The sequence below is a fragment of the Eleginops maclovinus genome, chromosome 8 (assembly GCF_036324505.1).
Source record: "Eleginops maclovinus isolate JMC-PN-2008 ecotype Puerto Natales chromosome 8, JC_Emac_rtc_rv5, whole genome shotgun sequence".
In the NCBI taxonomy this organism is placed as follows: domain Eukaryota; kingdom Metazoa; phylum Chordata; class Actinopteri; order Perciformes; family Eleginopidae; genus Eleginops; species Eleginops maclovinus.
Window position 1 is genome coordinate 7,768,935 of NC_086356.1, and position 17,022 is coordinate 7,785,956.

At 43.6% G+C, this 17,022-nt stretch overlaps 1 protein-coding gene across 1 annotated transcript; it reads right to left on the reverse strand.

The window, feature by feature from the left end:
- Positions 1–757: 757 nt before the first annotated feature.
- On the reverse strand, positions 758–15,534 carry LOC134868482 (chondroitin sulfate proteoglycan 4-like). Its single transcript, XM_063889651.1, is given in 23 exon segments — positions 758–2,346; positions 2,501–3,073; positions 3,340–3,492; positions 3,792–4,152; positions 4,461–4,632; positions 4,738–4,930; positions 5,030–5,205; positions 5,277–5,408; positions 5,516–5,717; positions 5,868–6,044; positions 6,259–6,441; positions 6,568–6,753; positions 7,114–7,245; positions 7,638–8,135; positions 8,356–8,448; positions 8,781–10,109; positions 10,509–10,617; positions 10,936–11,057; positions 11,137–11,547; positions 11,636–12,231; positions 12,234–12,735; positions 13,425–13,588; positions 15,308–15,534. Coding segments are annotated over 23 exon segments (7,596 nt in total). The 5' UTR covers positions 15,372–15,534; the 3' UTR covers positions 758–1,278.
- Positions 15,535–17,022: the final 1,488 nt, after the last annotated feature.

Sequence of the window (17,022 nt, forward strand, 5' to 3'; positions counted from 1 at the left end):
TGCTTTTTTTTATACTGATATGGTCAGTTAATTTAGTATAAAAACAATCCTAATTCTGTGTCTATTCCGTGCAAAATGTTCATGTTATCACCAGCCCTTCCTGTGGAGGCAGCAGCAGTCTAGTCGCTGACATCAGACACCACAGATCGCAGGCTGCAGGTCAGGTTACTGCAGACCCTCCATTATTCAGGCCTGCCTCTTTCTCCCTTCTTTCATGTTTTCATTTCATCCTCTAGAGTTTTATTTAATTTAAATGTTTGGTTAGGTGAGCCATTGCTTTCAATTCATAAAAGTAATCAACAAATGTTTTACAGCATCCAAGCAGGAGCACATGCTAGTCAGCCTGGTCATTATAAACATTAACATACATTACTGAAACCTGACTTAATAAACATGACAAGGTTTGGTAAGAAGCCCCCGGTTTTAAACACATTTCGATTTGCTGAGTATTACTATAACATACCTTTTTTCCAACAAATGCAAATTATGCAGTTTGACTCCATCTTTGTTTTGACCAACTTCCTGCCAGCCCTTCACCCATGACCTCACTGGACTGAACACCATCTAGTGGACAGAAACAGCAACTGTTGACGAAAGGTTTAATCAAATACAATTTGAAATGATACAACAAACAATACTTCCATCCTTCGACTACAATATTGCCACACAAAATAATGTAGTACCTTTCTATATTCATACCCCCCCCCCCAAAAAAAAACTGTTGATTGCTCTTGTGTTTGAGATAGAGACACAGACGTAGAGAAATAACTTTTATTAAAAATAAATCTTTCACAGTGAACAACAAAGAGGCTTGCATAAAGTGGGTCACATATATTAAGTCAATCAAAAACGGAGAAAGCTACCTATGTCTTTACATCTCATTATGACTTGGTAATACTGTATGGACTATCATAAACCGATAAACTGTATAAAACGCACTAACTTGAGCAACACTAGACAAAGAAACCAGAAAGGAATGCAGAGCAGTGAATGAGGAGAATGACACCTTAAACCCTCACCATTTACAAAACTAAATCTTGGGTTTAGTCTTAGAATTCTGCTTTATTCAATCTCTGCTTCACAGCTACACAGCTAAGGATGTGTTCAGTTCAAGTAGGTTCAGGGAAAGGACTAATATATAATTGCTATTATGCATTTCCTACAAACAAATGTGCATGTTTTTTTCAGATGTGCCTTAGAAGACTGCAGATGTAGAGCATGTATTTGAATTTATTCACTACACATAGAATAGGCACAGTTTGCTTTGTATTTCTTCCATCAAACCCAGTACTGGTTGTCTTTAAGAGCCGGAATAGAGGACTTAGAAATCAGAGAAGTCTTGAACATTACATTATCTCTTTCATTAATGTTATCAGGAATAATATTGCCCTCACCACCTCCATCCGCTTCAAAAGGCCCCCAGAATGTCATCCCAGGGGATAGACTCCTCCTTTTGTGACTTAATTTTACCCTGGGTGAGTTAGGGCAGCTTGCAGGCCCGAGTGGTGTGACCACCACAGAGGGCATGGCCACGCTCCGTTCCGCCCAGCTCAGGTAAGGGCTGCCCTCTGAGGGTGAGCACACTGCAGCGAGCTGCTGCCGGAGCCGCAGCTGGGCTTCTTTCTCCCTGCGGCGGCGGAAAACTAGAATCAAAGCTACGAGGATTATGATGAGAAGCAAACAGGCGAGAAGCGGCAGGATGATGAGGAGAGGGTCGTTGGCGGGGCGAGGGAGGAACTCAACGTGAGCTGGGCGGGCGTTAGGGCGGATGGCAGGGCCGTTTTTGGACACAGGAGTGTTGGGTTTTGGGGTGTGACTATGACTCCCTCCTGATCCATCTGCATGACTCCCGGATCTTTCTCTGTGACTCCCACTGCGGGTGTGGTTCCCCCAGCGGCTGTGAGGCTTGAACTTATGCTGTGTCCTGTTGTGGGTATTGTGCGTCAAAATGTGAGGGGCTGAACCCGCCCCGGGACCGCTGAGCATCGTGGAAACCCCTCCATCCCCTCCTCTTCCTGTAGTAGTCTTATTATGTGTGGGAAGATGTGTTGTTGTGTGACCGGCAGCGTCTGTGTTCAAACTGCTCGGACCATGATGCATCTGGTGGTGTGGTAAGATGGTGAAGTGGAGTTCGCCCTTTGCTGGTTGGACGTTTCCAGCCTTCACCAGGAAGGTGAAAGAGTCACTGAGAGGTGTGGCAGGGGCGTGGCCTCCAGCTGACTTGTTATTACGCAGCTCGCTGTCACCGTCACTGAGAGTCTCCTCTATGGCGACCCGGCCTTGCACCACATCTCTGAACGTGAAGGTATTCAGCATCTCTGACGCCCGTTGAGGGTCATAGGTAATCTGCAACATGTACACACAGACACAAAAAACTAATCATTACCTTGATAAACAACACAGGTTTCTCTAGCTATAGTCATTTTTAGACACTTGAATGGAAAAACTGTATATATTAAACTTTCAAATACCATCAGAAGCTTAAATTTAAATGCTTTACCTTGACTAGTTTGCCATGTTTTGGTGGAGACAGAACCTGAAAGACCGGGTTGGCTCGGCTGATTCTCGCCAGTTCCGATGCATCGATCATGGACCTCCCCAGTTTCACAGCGACGCCACTGGGCACTCTCACCGGCTCCCTCAGGTACACTAGAGGATGCACGGTTACCTTCACCGTGTGCACCGTTTCATTTCCAAAGTCAACCCCGTAGGACGAGCCTGACAGCAAGACTTGGAAGCTGTCCTCTGATTCACTGAGATCAGTCATGTGATAGACAACACGGCCAAACTTCAGGTCCTCGTGGCTGAAGGTCATGACTTCATGGTCGTTAATAGCGACGCGTCCATGGCGAGGGGGTTTGGTGACTGTGTAGGTGATGTTGGCCTGCCTGTAAGTCTGAGCTGCAAGCTGGTTGGTTGTCAGGACCACAGCGGTCTTACCTTGAACCAATGACAGGCCAGTGTTGTTCACCATGTAGACAGAGGGTTTTATCACTTCAAAACTAAGCAGTTTGTAGAGTGGGCGGTGAGGACCGGTTACGTTGAAGTAGAAAATACCTGTTGAGGGTTCTCCCTGACAGAGGGAACACAGGATTGGACGATAAGAACACACCAACAAGGACCATAACACTAAAGACAAAAACTGAAGATAGGAAAAACACATGATTTAAAATCTGAATAATGTCTATTTCTGTACCTTAAATGTTTTGGGCAACCTCTTTTTTTCTACAAGTAAAACATGTTGCTATAGTATGCTGTTAAACAATTCCATAATCGCATGCACAATGCAAACAGAACTTTCTAAAAAACAAATGTGGTCTTCAGTGGATTGCTCCTTACCTGCTGTATGAAGTGCAGCCGGTCGTGGTTGACGTCGTGCTGTGTGAAGGTGGTCACCGGCTCCAGTCCTTTCCCCAGAGTCAGGAAGCCGTTGTTGGGCTCTCTGATCACATGGTAGTGCAGCTTCTCTGGAGGCGTGTCATCATCCTCGACCTGGACATGTAGATTGATAAGATTTCACAAGAAACGAAAAAAGAACGCTTACAAAAAAATACATTTACTACCCAATTCTGTTGCTAATTGACAAAATGGGAAAATCAAAAGTGCAGTATTTTTTTATATCAGCTTCCCAGATATCACTATTACTTGATGATTTTAGGCTTAACGAACTTGAGAAATACTGTGGATGTTTAACATTTTAATGTCCTTATGCCATCCTTAAGAAGAAATGACTGATTTCATAAATAATTACAACGATAATATTCTCAAAACTGATCAAATTAAACCAACACCTGCAGATCTTTTGGTCCAATCATGACTCTCTCTCCGACTACGACTTGCACACTCGGTGCTGTGCTCATGATGAGGGGCGGCTGGTCGTTGACAGATGTCACTGTGATGTTGAATGTCTCTGTTACTGCTGCTCTCTCCTTCACAGATAAGGATGATAAGGCTGAGTAGAGGGGGGTATACGAGGGGGAATCAGATAAGGAGGAGGAGGAGGAGGAGGAGGAGGAGGAGGAGGAGGAGGAGGGATGCAAAGGAGCCACCCAGGCCCGCAGAGTGAAGCTGTCGCTCGTCGTCTCTGAGTTGTCGTGGCTGTATGTGACGCCGAACTTGTTCAGGGTGACCTGGGAGAAATAAGGATGGTTCCTGTGGAAAGACGAATAGGAAAATGGTACTTATGGTCCTTTTAATAAAACTGATTCAAATAATTGTCTCTTTACTTAAGACCTAATGTGAAAAAGTGGTTTTGCTTTGATTCTATTTCTCAGGTCTTTAAAAAACGTTCCATCTGGGAAACACATTAAAAAATTGTTTTGCAAAGTGAGAAAAACCATTTAGCAGGTTAATTCTTTTAGGTTGTTTTTTTTACACCTGTAAAGAATAAAATGGTCAGAATTCAGAAATTGTAACACCTTAAAAGAAATGATGCTGTAATGAAACCCTGTATTTTGCACCTGGTGAGGTTATGACCCTTTATAGAGAGAGCTCCGTGGCGCGGCAGGGATATCAGGCGGTACAGGATGTGGTTTTCTTTGCGTTGGGGCTCTGGGACTTTCCAGAGGAGATTGGAGGCATCCAGTTTGGACCTATCAATCTTCACTCTGCCTCCCTCAGCCACCACAGCACCTGAATGACAGAAACAAACACTTCACATGGTCCATTTGAACTTATATTCCTAGTGTTACATTACGTATCAAATAAGATAGAGGGATTTATGCTCACACACAGTACCTGCGTTGTACAGCAGTCTGGTGTTGTAAAAGCTCTTGTGATGCTTGTCGGGCTGTTGGGAGATTGAGATGGTGAAGGTATGTGGAGGAAGGAGAGCAGGAGGAGAGGACACGGTGAAACAGAAAGAGTCCACGGCCGACCATCCCACTGACTGTGGCTTGTTCTGATCGTACAAGATCACTCCATCACTCACCTGAGGGAGAAAATGAAGGAATGAGGAGGAAGACATGGTATCATCTAATTTACGAGGGACAACAAAAGCTTTCCTTATGTGAATAAACCCACGCCCTACCATGCTTTGTGTGAACGTGGAAATGTTTTGCGTAGAGTTGTCGGGCATACGTCGGACCAGGCTGCCAAGTTTGGGAAGAGCAGTGACTGCAAACACCACCGAGTGGCTTCTTCTGATGTCACTGACGTCATTAGTTACGGCCTGAAGCTCAAACTCAGATATTGGTGTCACAGAGCCTTTAACGGTGAAAAGAAAACACAGTGAGAGAGAAAAAGCTCAAAACAGACAGTAAATGACCCAACTTTACCTGGGTAAACCTGCAGCGGATGATTTCTCTGCAGAGTGAGGACCAGGGAGTGGGCAGTTGTGCTGAAGATCTGACGAGGTGCTACGTTCATGCCGTCGTTTACCTGGAAGTGAAAGCCACCGGATAAAGCACCTACACAAGAAAACAGTCAGTGTCAAAAAAGTAGATTGATTCATTATTGATTCCAAATCACTTTTTAAGAAGATATAGTCATCTGTTAATAGCAAAAGTATACTCGCCACTGTGCACAAACATCAGTTGTCCGGTTTCTATGTGATTCTGGGTGAAGTTCAGGATGTGTCTGGAGGGGGCGCTCTTCAGGGCCAGGTGGCCGTTGCTGGGTGGTGTGACGATGAACTCCAGCCGCTCAGGCTCGAGTGTGTCAGAGTCCTCTGCACTGAGATCATCTGTGGTTATTTCTGTCACTGAACCCACCCAAACCTGATGAAAGGTGAGGAAGATAATTATAATTGGACTTATTTAATTTCGTGTTGGGAGTTTGATTAGGAGATCAATCCCACTCTCATGTCAGTACGCTAATAAATCTGTAGAAGGCCATTAGCATAGCTTAGGTGTTAGGAGACTCCCTACCTTCAGACCCTTGTTAGTTGTCACAACAGGAGTCTCGTCATCGACAGGTGTGAGGTAGATTTGTGCGGTGCAGGGCAGACTGTGCTTCCTGATTTCCGTCTGATTGGCTATAATGGTGAAGTTGTCCCTCAGTGTGTTGCTGCCGTCATGGAAATAGAAGATGTACTCACGTTCCACCTGGAAACAGAAGTAAACATTTTATATCAGAGATGATGTTCCCCGTTTAATCTGGTGGAAAAAAACCTTTTTATTTACAAAGAAATGGTCTAGTACACCCAACCCTCCCATTGGTTGCTGCTTTGAGAAATGTGTTACCTGTTTAATTACCCCTTTCAAAACCCAAGAGGCCAAATCAGAAGTTGAAAATGTGTCATGTCGTGTTAAGTCAAACCTCAGTGTGAGTGAAAGCAGTGATGGGCATCCCCGGGATCCGACTGTGCTCCAAGTGTCCGTGTTGCGGTGGAACGATGACCTGATACAGGAAGTTCATCCTTGAGAAGTGATGATTGGCCACCTTGATGATGTCAGAGGTCAGGGGTAGGGACGACCCCTCATCAAGGGTCAAGTCAGACACCTACGGACCGATAAAGCATTGACTGACTGGTTAAAGAAGTTAGCTACATGATTAATTGATTCCCTCTTTAGCGTAAACCTGTGTTTGGGAAGATTTATTCCCCTTTTCAAGACATGTATTCTGTACCTTTAGAGGGAGCAGGATAGGGATGATGTCGATCTCCAGCCTGATAGGTCCGACCTTTGTGACTCCGTTGGTTGCCTCTAGCAGAATGGAATCGTTGGTGCGTCCGGCAGCCCACTGATGGTAGATGATCAATCCCTGGTTGAGGTCCTCCTGGCTGAACACATTAATTGGCTGCTCTCTGATGCCCTGCATGGCGGAACAGAGCAGAAAAAGTCACTGCTCCTGTGTGAAACTTTTTACATCTGTATATTGTGTAACCTTTGAGGGCCAGATTGCTTTAATTTTGGAAATCTAAAGTTTTTATACTATTTTCTTTCAGGGATGTTTATAATTATTAGGAGTTTTAAGAGACTCAGGTCTAGAAACACACCTATATGTACAGTTATATTATTTATATGCATTTAATTCTTACGTCCACACCATAACTATGGCATTAGGGATAACTGAAAATGGAGCTTTTGTAAAGAGCTACTTGCAAAGCCTGAGTGTGCGCTATAATCTCTTTTGGGGGGTGGGGGGTGCAATGGCTCCATTATGTTACTTTACTTGATATAGGTGCTGCTGTTTTCCACTGTTTTCCTGGTGGTCGTTGGAGGGATAACGCTGAAGAAAGCCCCAGGTGGGAGGATATTGGACAGTAAATACTATCTCTGAGGGCTGGCTGTCCTCATGAATTACCTGTATACACAAAACAGAACATAGTAATAAACAATACAAAGCGCTTGACTGATTCGTCTGATATAACAACATAAAAATTCTGGCTTGCCGGTTTAAAATATGTTGGCATTGTTACAAATCATGAGTAAATGTGAGTTGAAAATGATGTTTGATATCAGGCAAGTCATCTCCATTCGGGGAGAAATATTACTCTAACTACTTTGAAGGTTTACCTTGTAAGATATATGACCAGGTGAGCAGACTGACAGACAGTAAAACATTTCTTTGAATATATATCAAATTCCCAATTAACTTAGTTTCCAAAATCAGAAACAAATACAGGCGGGAAAGTAACCACTTCACCACTTGAACCAAGTTATCCATGAGTTGCCTTCTTATTTTTATTGGCTTACCTCTAGGTGCTCCTTGCTAATGGAGACATTCTGTCCCTCTGCCACCACCACTGGAAGGTTACTTATGACGGTCGGCGATCTCTGGTGACCCTCCAGGTAGATTTTTACCTTCACTCCGATGTCCAGACGAATCTCCCTCGTCTTTTTTTGCAGTTTTCTCTCTGTGTTATTTTCCATTGCCATGACAGTCACATTGAACCCATCTGACAACTCATAGCTGCCGTCATGGCGATACGCCAGTCGCCCCACCACCAAATCTTGCTGGGTGAATGTTGTAAGTGTATCCGCTTCTGTTACGGTCTCACAATCGCCATCCATAAAGCAGAGACTTCCGTGTTTCGGGGGAAGGAAGACCTGAAATGTAACTTCTTGTGGGTCTCGGATGTCCATGTTGCTAAAGATGCTGAGATTAGCACAGGTTAAGCTCTTGATGCCGCCTCGCTGGACCATGAGTCCTGTGTTGTTCTCGACATGAAGGTAAGGATCCTGCGCCATCACCTACACAACAAAGACAGGAATTGATTACTTACAGCAGCAGTCAGCGATCACATTGCTAACCTCATTACTTGTTTATTTTTACACGAAAATGCAGATTTTTTATTACATTTGTAGAATAAGGTCTTATTTACTGGCTAAAGGAAACCATCACAATTCTCACAATACTACATTTTATTTCAAGAGGTAAGAGTTAAATAATGTGCGAAAAACATATAATCACCTCCAGCATTGTGGAAACATAATGTTTCCCATCTGATACGAAGAGCACAAAGCGCCCAAAACTCACTCCTCTGTGGACGAACAACACTTTTTTCTGAGGAGAGAAAAGAATTGGAGATGATGACAGCAAAGTAAAAAAAAAATAGCAAACTGAATAAAAAAGAAAGCATTACTATTGTTCCCTAGTAATTCAGGATATTTAGAGGTCAGATTTAGATGTTTAAAATGCGGTATCCAATAGCATTTGTTCAAAATGTCTTCACTGTGACATCCCAAGCCGTTATGCTTCCAAGCTATATTAAGTAAGACACTGGAGAGCATTTAACTTGACATAATGACCCAAAAACATCCGAAGAACTCTGACTTTCCAAATATTCTACAACCTGGATGACCATTTATTTCAGATGAATTGCAAAGTGTGCTAACCTGCTCGATGTCCTGTTGTGTGAACTCGTAGAGCTTGTGACTGGTATCACTGGCTAGCACCAGCTCTCCCATAGGAATCCCCCTCCGCGTGTACACCAACCAACTGTCCTCAAAGTCTGAGTCATCATCCCGGAAACGGAGGTCTTTTAACGTCACCAACCTCTGCCCATCGCGGGCCACGTGGAAAACTTTATCGACAACCCTGACAGGTCTCTGATCGTTGACGAGCCCCACTGAGATATTGAAGGTGTGTTCGGCTGTGATTCTATCCTCCTTCTTATTGGTTTGTTTGTGCGGTTTGTAAACCATAATGTGAAAAGTGAAAGAATCCTGCTTGGTCTCGCTATCGTCGTGAACGTACATGATCCTCTCCTCTATGATATCCTGATTAGTGAATGTCACAATGTTGTCATTAATGGAACTTGAGTTTGAAAGGTTGATCCTTCTTATCTGGCCATGCTTGGGGCTCACAGTAATGCTGTACTGGACCTCACGGTTACTGACTGTGTGAGTGAACAGCATATCTTTGCTGATGACTTTACTTCCTCCTTCCAGGGTTGAAAGGCCTTTGTTTGAAACGGCGATGGCGTTTGATTCTGCTTTGATGTTGATTCTGAAGTCGTAAGCTGTTGAGTTGGCATGTGATGAAAACAGCTGAAAGCTTAATGTGTCCCGCGTGTCATCCTGCAGCATGTTGAGGAGCTCATACTTCACCAAGCCATCTGTGACATTCTTTTGGCTGAAAGTTGAGTTTCTTTGTAGAGCTTTTTTGTCGAGGAATAGCTGCCCTTTCTTTGGTACTGTGAGGAGTCTAAAGTAGAGGTCGCTCTCATTGAGTTTAACACCCTTAGAAATCACATAGAGGTCTTCAGGAGTTACAACAGAAGTCTGAACACCATTGACCTCCATCTTGCTGCGTGTGACCTTAAAGTGGATCCACCGTACCTTGATGAGGAAAATAGCCTCTGTGGCAGCTAAGGACCTGATGCTGATTTTAAACCTGATGTCATCGGTAACGTTGCTCTGGGTCTGGAGACCATGGTAAGTGTTGAAGTATCGGATCCGTTCTTTCTTTAGAAGCTTCTGAGAGAAGGAAGTCGTCGGTTTCCAGTCACCACTTGAGTGCAGCCTTTGGAGCTCACCATATTTTGGCATCTCAATGACATCATAGCGAATTTCTACTCCCTGATTATCCACATTAATTTGTACTGCAAGGTGATTGGTTGTGATGATAAAAGCATCGCCTTGGTTGACCTCCAGTCCGGTGTTATTCACCAGTTTGTGTTCAAGTGGCACCGCCATAATCCTCAAAACTACTGTGTTGCTCGACTGTGGAGGGAACAAAGAAACACCAGTTGGGAGGATAGAAGCATAGATATGGTCATGTCATTAGTTTTGTAAACAAATGATTGCAGTTTATGGAAAGTAAATGGATCACTGAAGTGATAACAATTCATCTTAAACAGAAAATGTAAGTGCTACAAATTCCAACTGCATGGTGATGCTAGAGGAAATGTCAAGGAATCAGTATTGGGATTCATAACAATGAATGTCCCTACAAAATGTTCTGGCAATCTATCCAGTCAATGTTGAGAAATGTTCCTGGACAGTCATCCCTTAAGCCGCTAGCATGGATAAAAAACACTTCACTGTAACTCTATATTTCACATACTCTCTGTTACAGATTATGGGTTAATTGCATCTTGGGCAAGTAGGTACATAACTTACCTGCAGCCCGTCGCTGACCCTGAATGCCATACGGGATGTGTGGACCCCGGTGTGGACAAAGCTGATCCTACCCTCCTCTAGATCATTCAAGGAGAACAAGTTAACTGCCCTGAAAGATAGATGCAGTCTTGTTAACTTCCATGTTCTCTTCTATAACCCTGATATGAATCATTAACACATCACAGTGGCTTAGACTCAGTCAAGTCAATATTGAATTCTATTGACCACAGATGTGTTTCATAAGTCTCTAGATTAATTTAGAAAATGTTCAGGTCCGGTGTACACATCAGCAGACTCAACAGGCACTAACACTGAGCCACAATCTACAGTAAGATTGTATTACTTTGGCATTTAACAACCTCTCCAATCGACATTGCTTATAAGAAATTGATAGGTACTGTCAAGCTTCACAAGCCATAGCACAGACCTGCCAGGGTTATCCTGATGTTCAAGGTGTCCAACCTCAGTGTTGAGGTTTCCCAGAGAGCTGAACATCAGGTCTTCAGGACTGCTGTCAGGATCCGACACCCTCAGCACATCTCTTGTTAGCTGGAGACATTATGGATGTATTAATTTTCTTTTTCTAACAATAACACTCCCACAAAGAGCATCCAGGCGTTCTACGTACCTGTCGTTTGTACTTCTCCAGCACAGTAAAAAGGTTACCCTCCGGTAGGCTGAGCACGGGCGCATCATTAACAGGACTGATGCTGATGTCAAATCGATACAGGCGGTTGCCCTTCAGAAACACAGGCTGCGCCTTCTTATTGTTGGAGAAGACTGAAAAAATGAAGAAGTCATGCTGGTCCTCTGACCCACCGTGAACATACATCACTCGGCCCTGCCACAGGTCCAGCATATTAAAAGTCCGATTAACCTCCTCTGCTCCTGCAGTGATAGTCATCGCCTGCCCTTTGTCCAGCATCCCATCGGGGTCAGGACTGAGGTCCAGTTGCAGCTGGCCGTGGAGAGGCTGCCACTCAATAAGAAACATCATCTGGGATGGATGAATTCCCAATTTTTGAAAATCCAGATTAACCTAGAAGGGAATGCAAATAGGAACTGACTTTTGTATTGGTTATTTTGTCTTAAAACAACAAAACTCTGCAGGGAACAACCAGCCCTACCTTTATATGTTTGGGTTCCAGTGGTGCCCGGCCTCCCTCCGCAACCTCTAGCTTTCTCAGCGACAGAAAGTTCTGGTTGTTGGTTATTGATTGTGGAGTTGTAACATCAAAAGGGGAACTAACTGTTTGGTGGGTGATGGTCATTGCTTCTGGAGCTTGCCCTGTCTCACAGCCCACAGAAACATCTTTGGTAATTGCAGCATTAAGCAGGCCCATACTTTGAGTGTTCACCCTAATTTCTCTGAGGCAGCCTCTAAAGGAGCCCATTTGCCTGGCTTGTTGACCCCCAGACACTGCGGACATCAGCCCAGCTTGCCTTGCTTCTTCCTGGGCTTCTTTGTCGAGCCCTCCCAAGAAAAGAGGCCCTATGAGCTGGATGACCTGGAGCTCCAGACTGAGGTTGACCTTAACCAACTCCTCTCCCACCTTCAGCTGGACGGTGTTGGGCAACAGATGCAGCTGTACAGGGTACCAGTTGTGGTTGCGGTTAACATGTGTTAGAGAACGCAACTCAGTCTTGCTCCCATCTCCACTTCCGACCGTTGCCACCAGGTTACCATCTCTAATCTCTATTGCAACAAACCCTCCCTCTTGGCAGAGCTATACAGGACAACACCATCTTCTTCTGTTGCAGAGGGGGACAGTTCACATTCAAACAACAGCCCATGTGGCCCCTCCCAAGGCGGCAAAGATATAAAAGCTTTAGAGCTGAAAAAGCTGACAGAATCTTCTGTTGGCTGTGCACTACAGCCCTGTGATACCTTATGGACGCTCTTATACCCAGAATAAGACGTTAGGGTGGAAAACAGGTTATGCTCATTGAACACAACTTGATCTATGCAACCTTTAAACCCAGTGGAGTTGTTAAGAAGGTATGAGTGGTTTAGTCCAGCTGCCCCACCAACAAAAAGCCCATCCTCGACACTGAGCTCCAGATCTGGGCCTGGCATTTGGAGGCTGGCATGAGAGTTTCGGTCAACAGTCAAGTTGACAGAATGCCCGTTGTGGGTCAGCTCTATAGAGTGCCACGCCATGTCACTAAGATAGGTGCCCTTTTCTAGGCAAATTGAACGCTCACCAGAGCCCAGGTCCAGACGTACCTAAGGGATGATGGGGGAGGGAGTGAAAGATAGAGTGATGAAAAGAGGTACTAAACGTGATAACCAAGACACATTCAATTGAGTTGTTCTATTTTATTTTACAATACAGACTTTAGTTCTTAAGACAAAGAGCAGCAAAAGAGCAAAACACATCAAAGCAACCACGACATGGTGAGAATCAACAGGTTGTTAACTGCAGATCAAAGTCTTTTCCCCATAAATGCAAACCAAACTCTTTCATCAACAGCTCTTTTTCGATGTACTTGGAGTTTTCAATAAACCATTGCGGTCTTCTCTCTTGACGTAGATCATGAAGGAACTTGTTCTGAAAGTTATTTTCTCTCTCTGCCAGCAATCTGACACCAAGCTGTGTGTTTCCAGGCCTCACTCTGTCTCTCCGAAGGATAATAAATGGCAACTTATACGAGCTAAAATTGCCCAAGGGGAAAATATTTCCTCCTGTTGTTAAGGTGTGAGGTTATAAAGGTGACAGCCTCTGGACATCTTTGAGTTTGACTGATTTGTATTTTATACGGAATTCCCAATGTTTGATCCCTGGAAACTGTCAAAACATTTGTTTTCTTGCAAATGAAAATACACACATCTTGCTTGTTGTTAGACATCTATTAATAAAGTCCTGTTTGTTGCTTTAGATGTATGTGCTACTATCCTAAATTGATATGACCTACCTGCAGGCGCCCAGAGATCAGCTCGAGCAGTAAAAAGTCTCTGCTTCCAGCTGCCAAAAACAGAAGCCCCGCCTGATTGGTGGTTTGAAATCGTACATGAAGAAACGTCTGAATGGACGCCTCCACTTTCCGCAGGTGGATATAGCCATCACCGTAGAACGACACTGCCACAATGAACGAAAAGATAGGCGAGAAGTGGTTTGTCATCAAGGTTCCAATTTTCTACAAAAAAAGCTGTTACAGTCAATCATTAAAAAGAGCAAGCAGCAAATTTGTTTCCCACTGGCATCGGTTTGTTTTTCTACATTACATTCTGAGTTATATCAGTACATCAAAACATCTAAAATATTCAAATTCAAATTTGGTGACCATAGTCATTATCCCAGCAAATGCACATGATGTATCGGTATTGACTGGCTGGCTACACTGCACTTTAAAACTGCTATCCAAATTCAATTAATGACAACTAATGCATTCCGGAGCGGGTCATCCTGAAATGGTCTAATGCTAATTAGACATCAGGGTTGACCCAGATGACATAGGTTGGAAATGTTGTTGTACAACCATTATTCCATTACTGCTGTTAAAGCACAAACAATGTCGTTAGTTGGTTTGAAGTATATTCAATAGTCAGGGAAAGAGGAAAAGGAATGGGGTCTCCAAAATTTGGGAAACATGAACGTCGAATAACGACTGAGATGTATGGGTCTGGATGACATTTGATCACCAACCACCATGTATCCATTGTTGTCCTAGAGTCATATATTTACACACATTGTTCTAAAGCCCTATACTCATAGCTAGCTACAATGTACACTTTTTCATGTAGGGCTTTAAAACTGTGTCTGTATGTAATTACAATATGCTGGCGTTTAGGAGTGAGGCAAGTTTACCAACCACTCACATCTGTGAAGGAAAAAGCACAGCGTTCTTGATTTCATTCAATTTGAACTACAGCTGAATCGGTGCACTCAGTTAAAATGGTAAAAGTGTGGACAGCAAATGGAGGTCATGTATGTGTGTCTCTGACTCTAAAAACGTATTGATGAATAACTCAAAAAGCCTCTGTGTGCAGTTTGTACAGCCTGCACATTTTTTGCGTACAAGTTATTCTTAAAATATGTGTTATAGGGCTTTTCCCAGTGGGAAGTACTCAGTCTGCAGGCTGGCCCAGCATGCTGCAAGGTGTAAAGCCTATAAACCCGGTCAGTATAACCAGTGCCTGTCCATCCCTCCCTAATCTGCCTCTATGACACCAGTTAACAATGGATTAATAATAATCTTTCTTAAATGTGAATGTAGGTAATGTGCTGTCATGAGCAGGTATAGGGATAAAGACATGTAGGACTGTCTGAAGCAATGTTGACAGCCCTGCAATGTTCCCCTTGCACATGCAGCAACTTGTGTTATATTAGGAATTTCAATGGCAATTCTTTAGATTTGACTTTGTGAGACTCCCACATAAGTGTGTGGACTAAAAAACACACCCTGAGTAAAATGAAAACTGACTTGCACGAGGAACAACATGATAAAGATAACCCTGTTTTGTTATTTTGACCAAATGACATCACTAGAGGAAACCTATCTCATAAACCAAACTGAACTGTATCTGAGGGCTTTAACATTAAGCTGCAAAGTGTTATACACACATTTCAACCTCATCAAAATGTGTACATATGCATGAACAATAATTTGTATCTGAAAGGGCATGAGATTCATGAAGCCTGTCAAAAAAAAAACTATAGTAAAAACCATTAACAACTAAAGATGTTCATGGTTCTATGAGGTAAACTATTTTGCAAGACACTCAACCACAATGTTATAGTTTTAACTTTTGCATCACAGTAAGGAAAAAAAGGCGTCCCTTCTGCAAAGTGCCTTACCTCCATAAACGTGTCCTGCAGGAATCAGCAGGAGTAGAAACAGACCGGCCACAAAACTCCCCATTGTTAGTAATGCCTGTATAATCTAAGTTGTCTTCAGTGAACAGCCACATCTGGCTGCCTGACTATTGAACACCTATAGCCTCGACATGCTTTCCTGGCTGTGGTTCGGAGACTTTAAAGAAACATGTACCTGTGCCTTTCAGCAGTGAGGTGGAGGAGCTCCACCCTCTCATCATCCTCTTGGCTGTTGTACCAAACATGAACACGAGGGGGAGGTGTCATAAAACATAAAGAGCCAGAGAGCAGTTTCCTGACAGTACAAGGGATGTATCGATTACATGGTAAGATACTTAGACCACTTTGTCACAGCGAAGGTCAAAGAAAGCCGTCTTCTGATGTCTGTTACTTATAGTTTCACAGGTCAAAGGGCTCATGTGGAATTATGAGAAAGGTTTTGTCACAGATTACCCTTTGGCATAGTATTTAAAGTGTAACTCAACACTATATTGACGTTTTTGGTGTGGTTGAGCTAACTTAATTGCCACCCTAAGAACACATAAGTAAATCTGCAGTGTGCAGACTGAAAGAAGGAGTGACAGCAGAGCAGTAGTGGTAGCATAGTGACTTTACTGGTAAATTCTGCTACATAAAAGGCCAGTGTCTAGGAGTTAGGGACAGATATTAGCCGAAACGGTATATGATATCCTTAACCATGTTTTCATTCCTGTATAATCACAAGCTTTCATATGGGCATAAGGAGCGGGTCCACGGAGTCCACAATGGCACCGCCATGTTTCTACCGTAGCTCAGAATGGACAATACTAACTCTAACTTTTGATAACGATCGGCCTGAGCATAGTGAAGGTCCTGAAAAATACCACAATGGTCTCGTTACCACAGTCCTGTATTGAATATTTACTTGGTTACAATGTGCAACCGCAACACTAGACAAAGGACAGTCCGGGATTTTAACATGTTTTAAAAAGGGTGCAAGGACTCCACAGAAAACATCGACTTAGTTACAATATTGACTGCACAGTTCTGGAATAAATGACCTCCAGATAGGGACAGAAGAGCGAAAACACGAGAAACAGAGAGAGGGAAGGGGGTGGGAGTAAAAGGGAACAAGAGGTTAAAGTAGGGAAATGTCCTGTGGCTGATCGAGGTGAAGTGGAAGTTTGGGTGTGATTGTTCAAACTGCCCGGACATACACCCTTGTCTGTATCCTGAACCCCTCCCACACACACACACACACACACACACACAGACACACAGACACACACACACACACACACACACACACACACACACACACACACACACACACACACACACACTTACTCAGCTTGAGAGAGAGTGTGGTCCATTTTAAGGTTGAAGGAACACATAAGGGCTTTTATTCAGCTGCTGATTCAAACTCCCCTTGGCTCGCACATGAGAGGAGCGCTGGGTTTACTCTTAGTTCCCAGGGTGTTGAATAATAGACTCTGCTGCCTGGTTTCTTAGACGGAGGGGTCACACCCAAAATGGGTCACAGTTCAGCCGGTGACGGGTCCCCTCATGACGAGAGAGGTGGTGTGTTTTAATGAGCCTGGGTCCCACGCTGAGAGGATTAGCGTCTTGTCTTTTGGTCTGGAAAAGTCTTTTAAGTGATAAACTAGGCTAAACTAGCAGTCAACCGAATGTTTATATTGAGCTCTTATTTCAACATT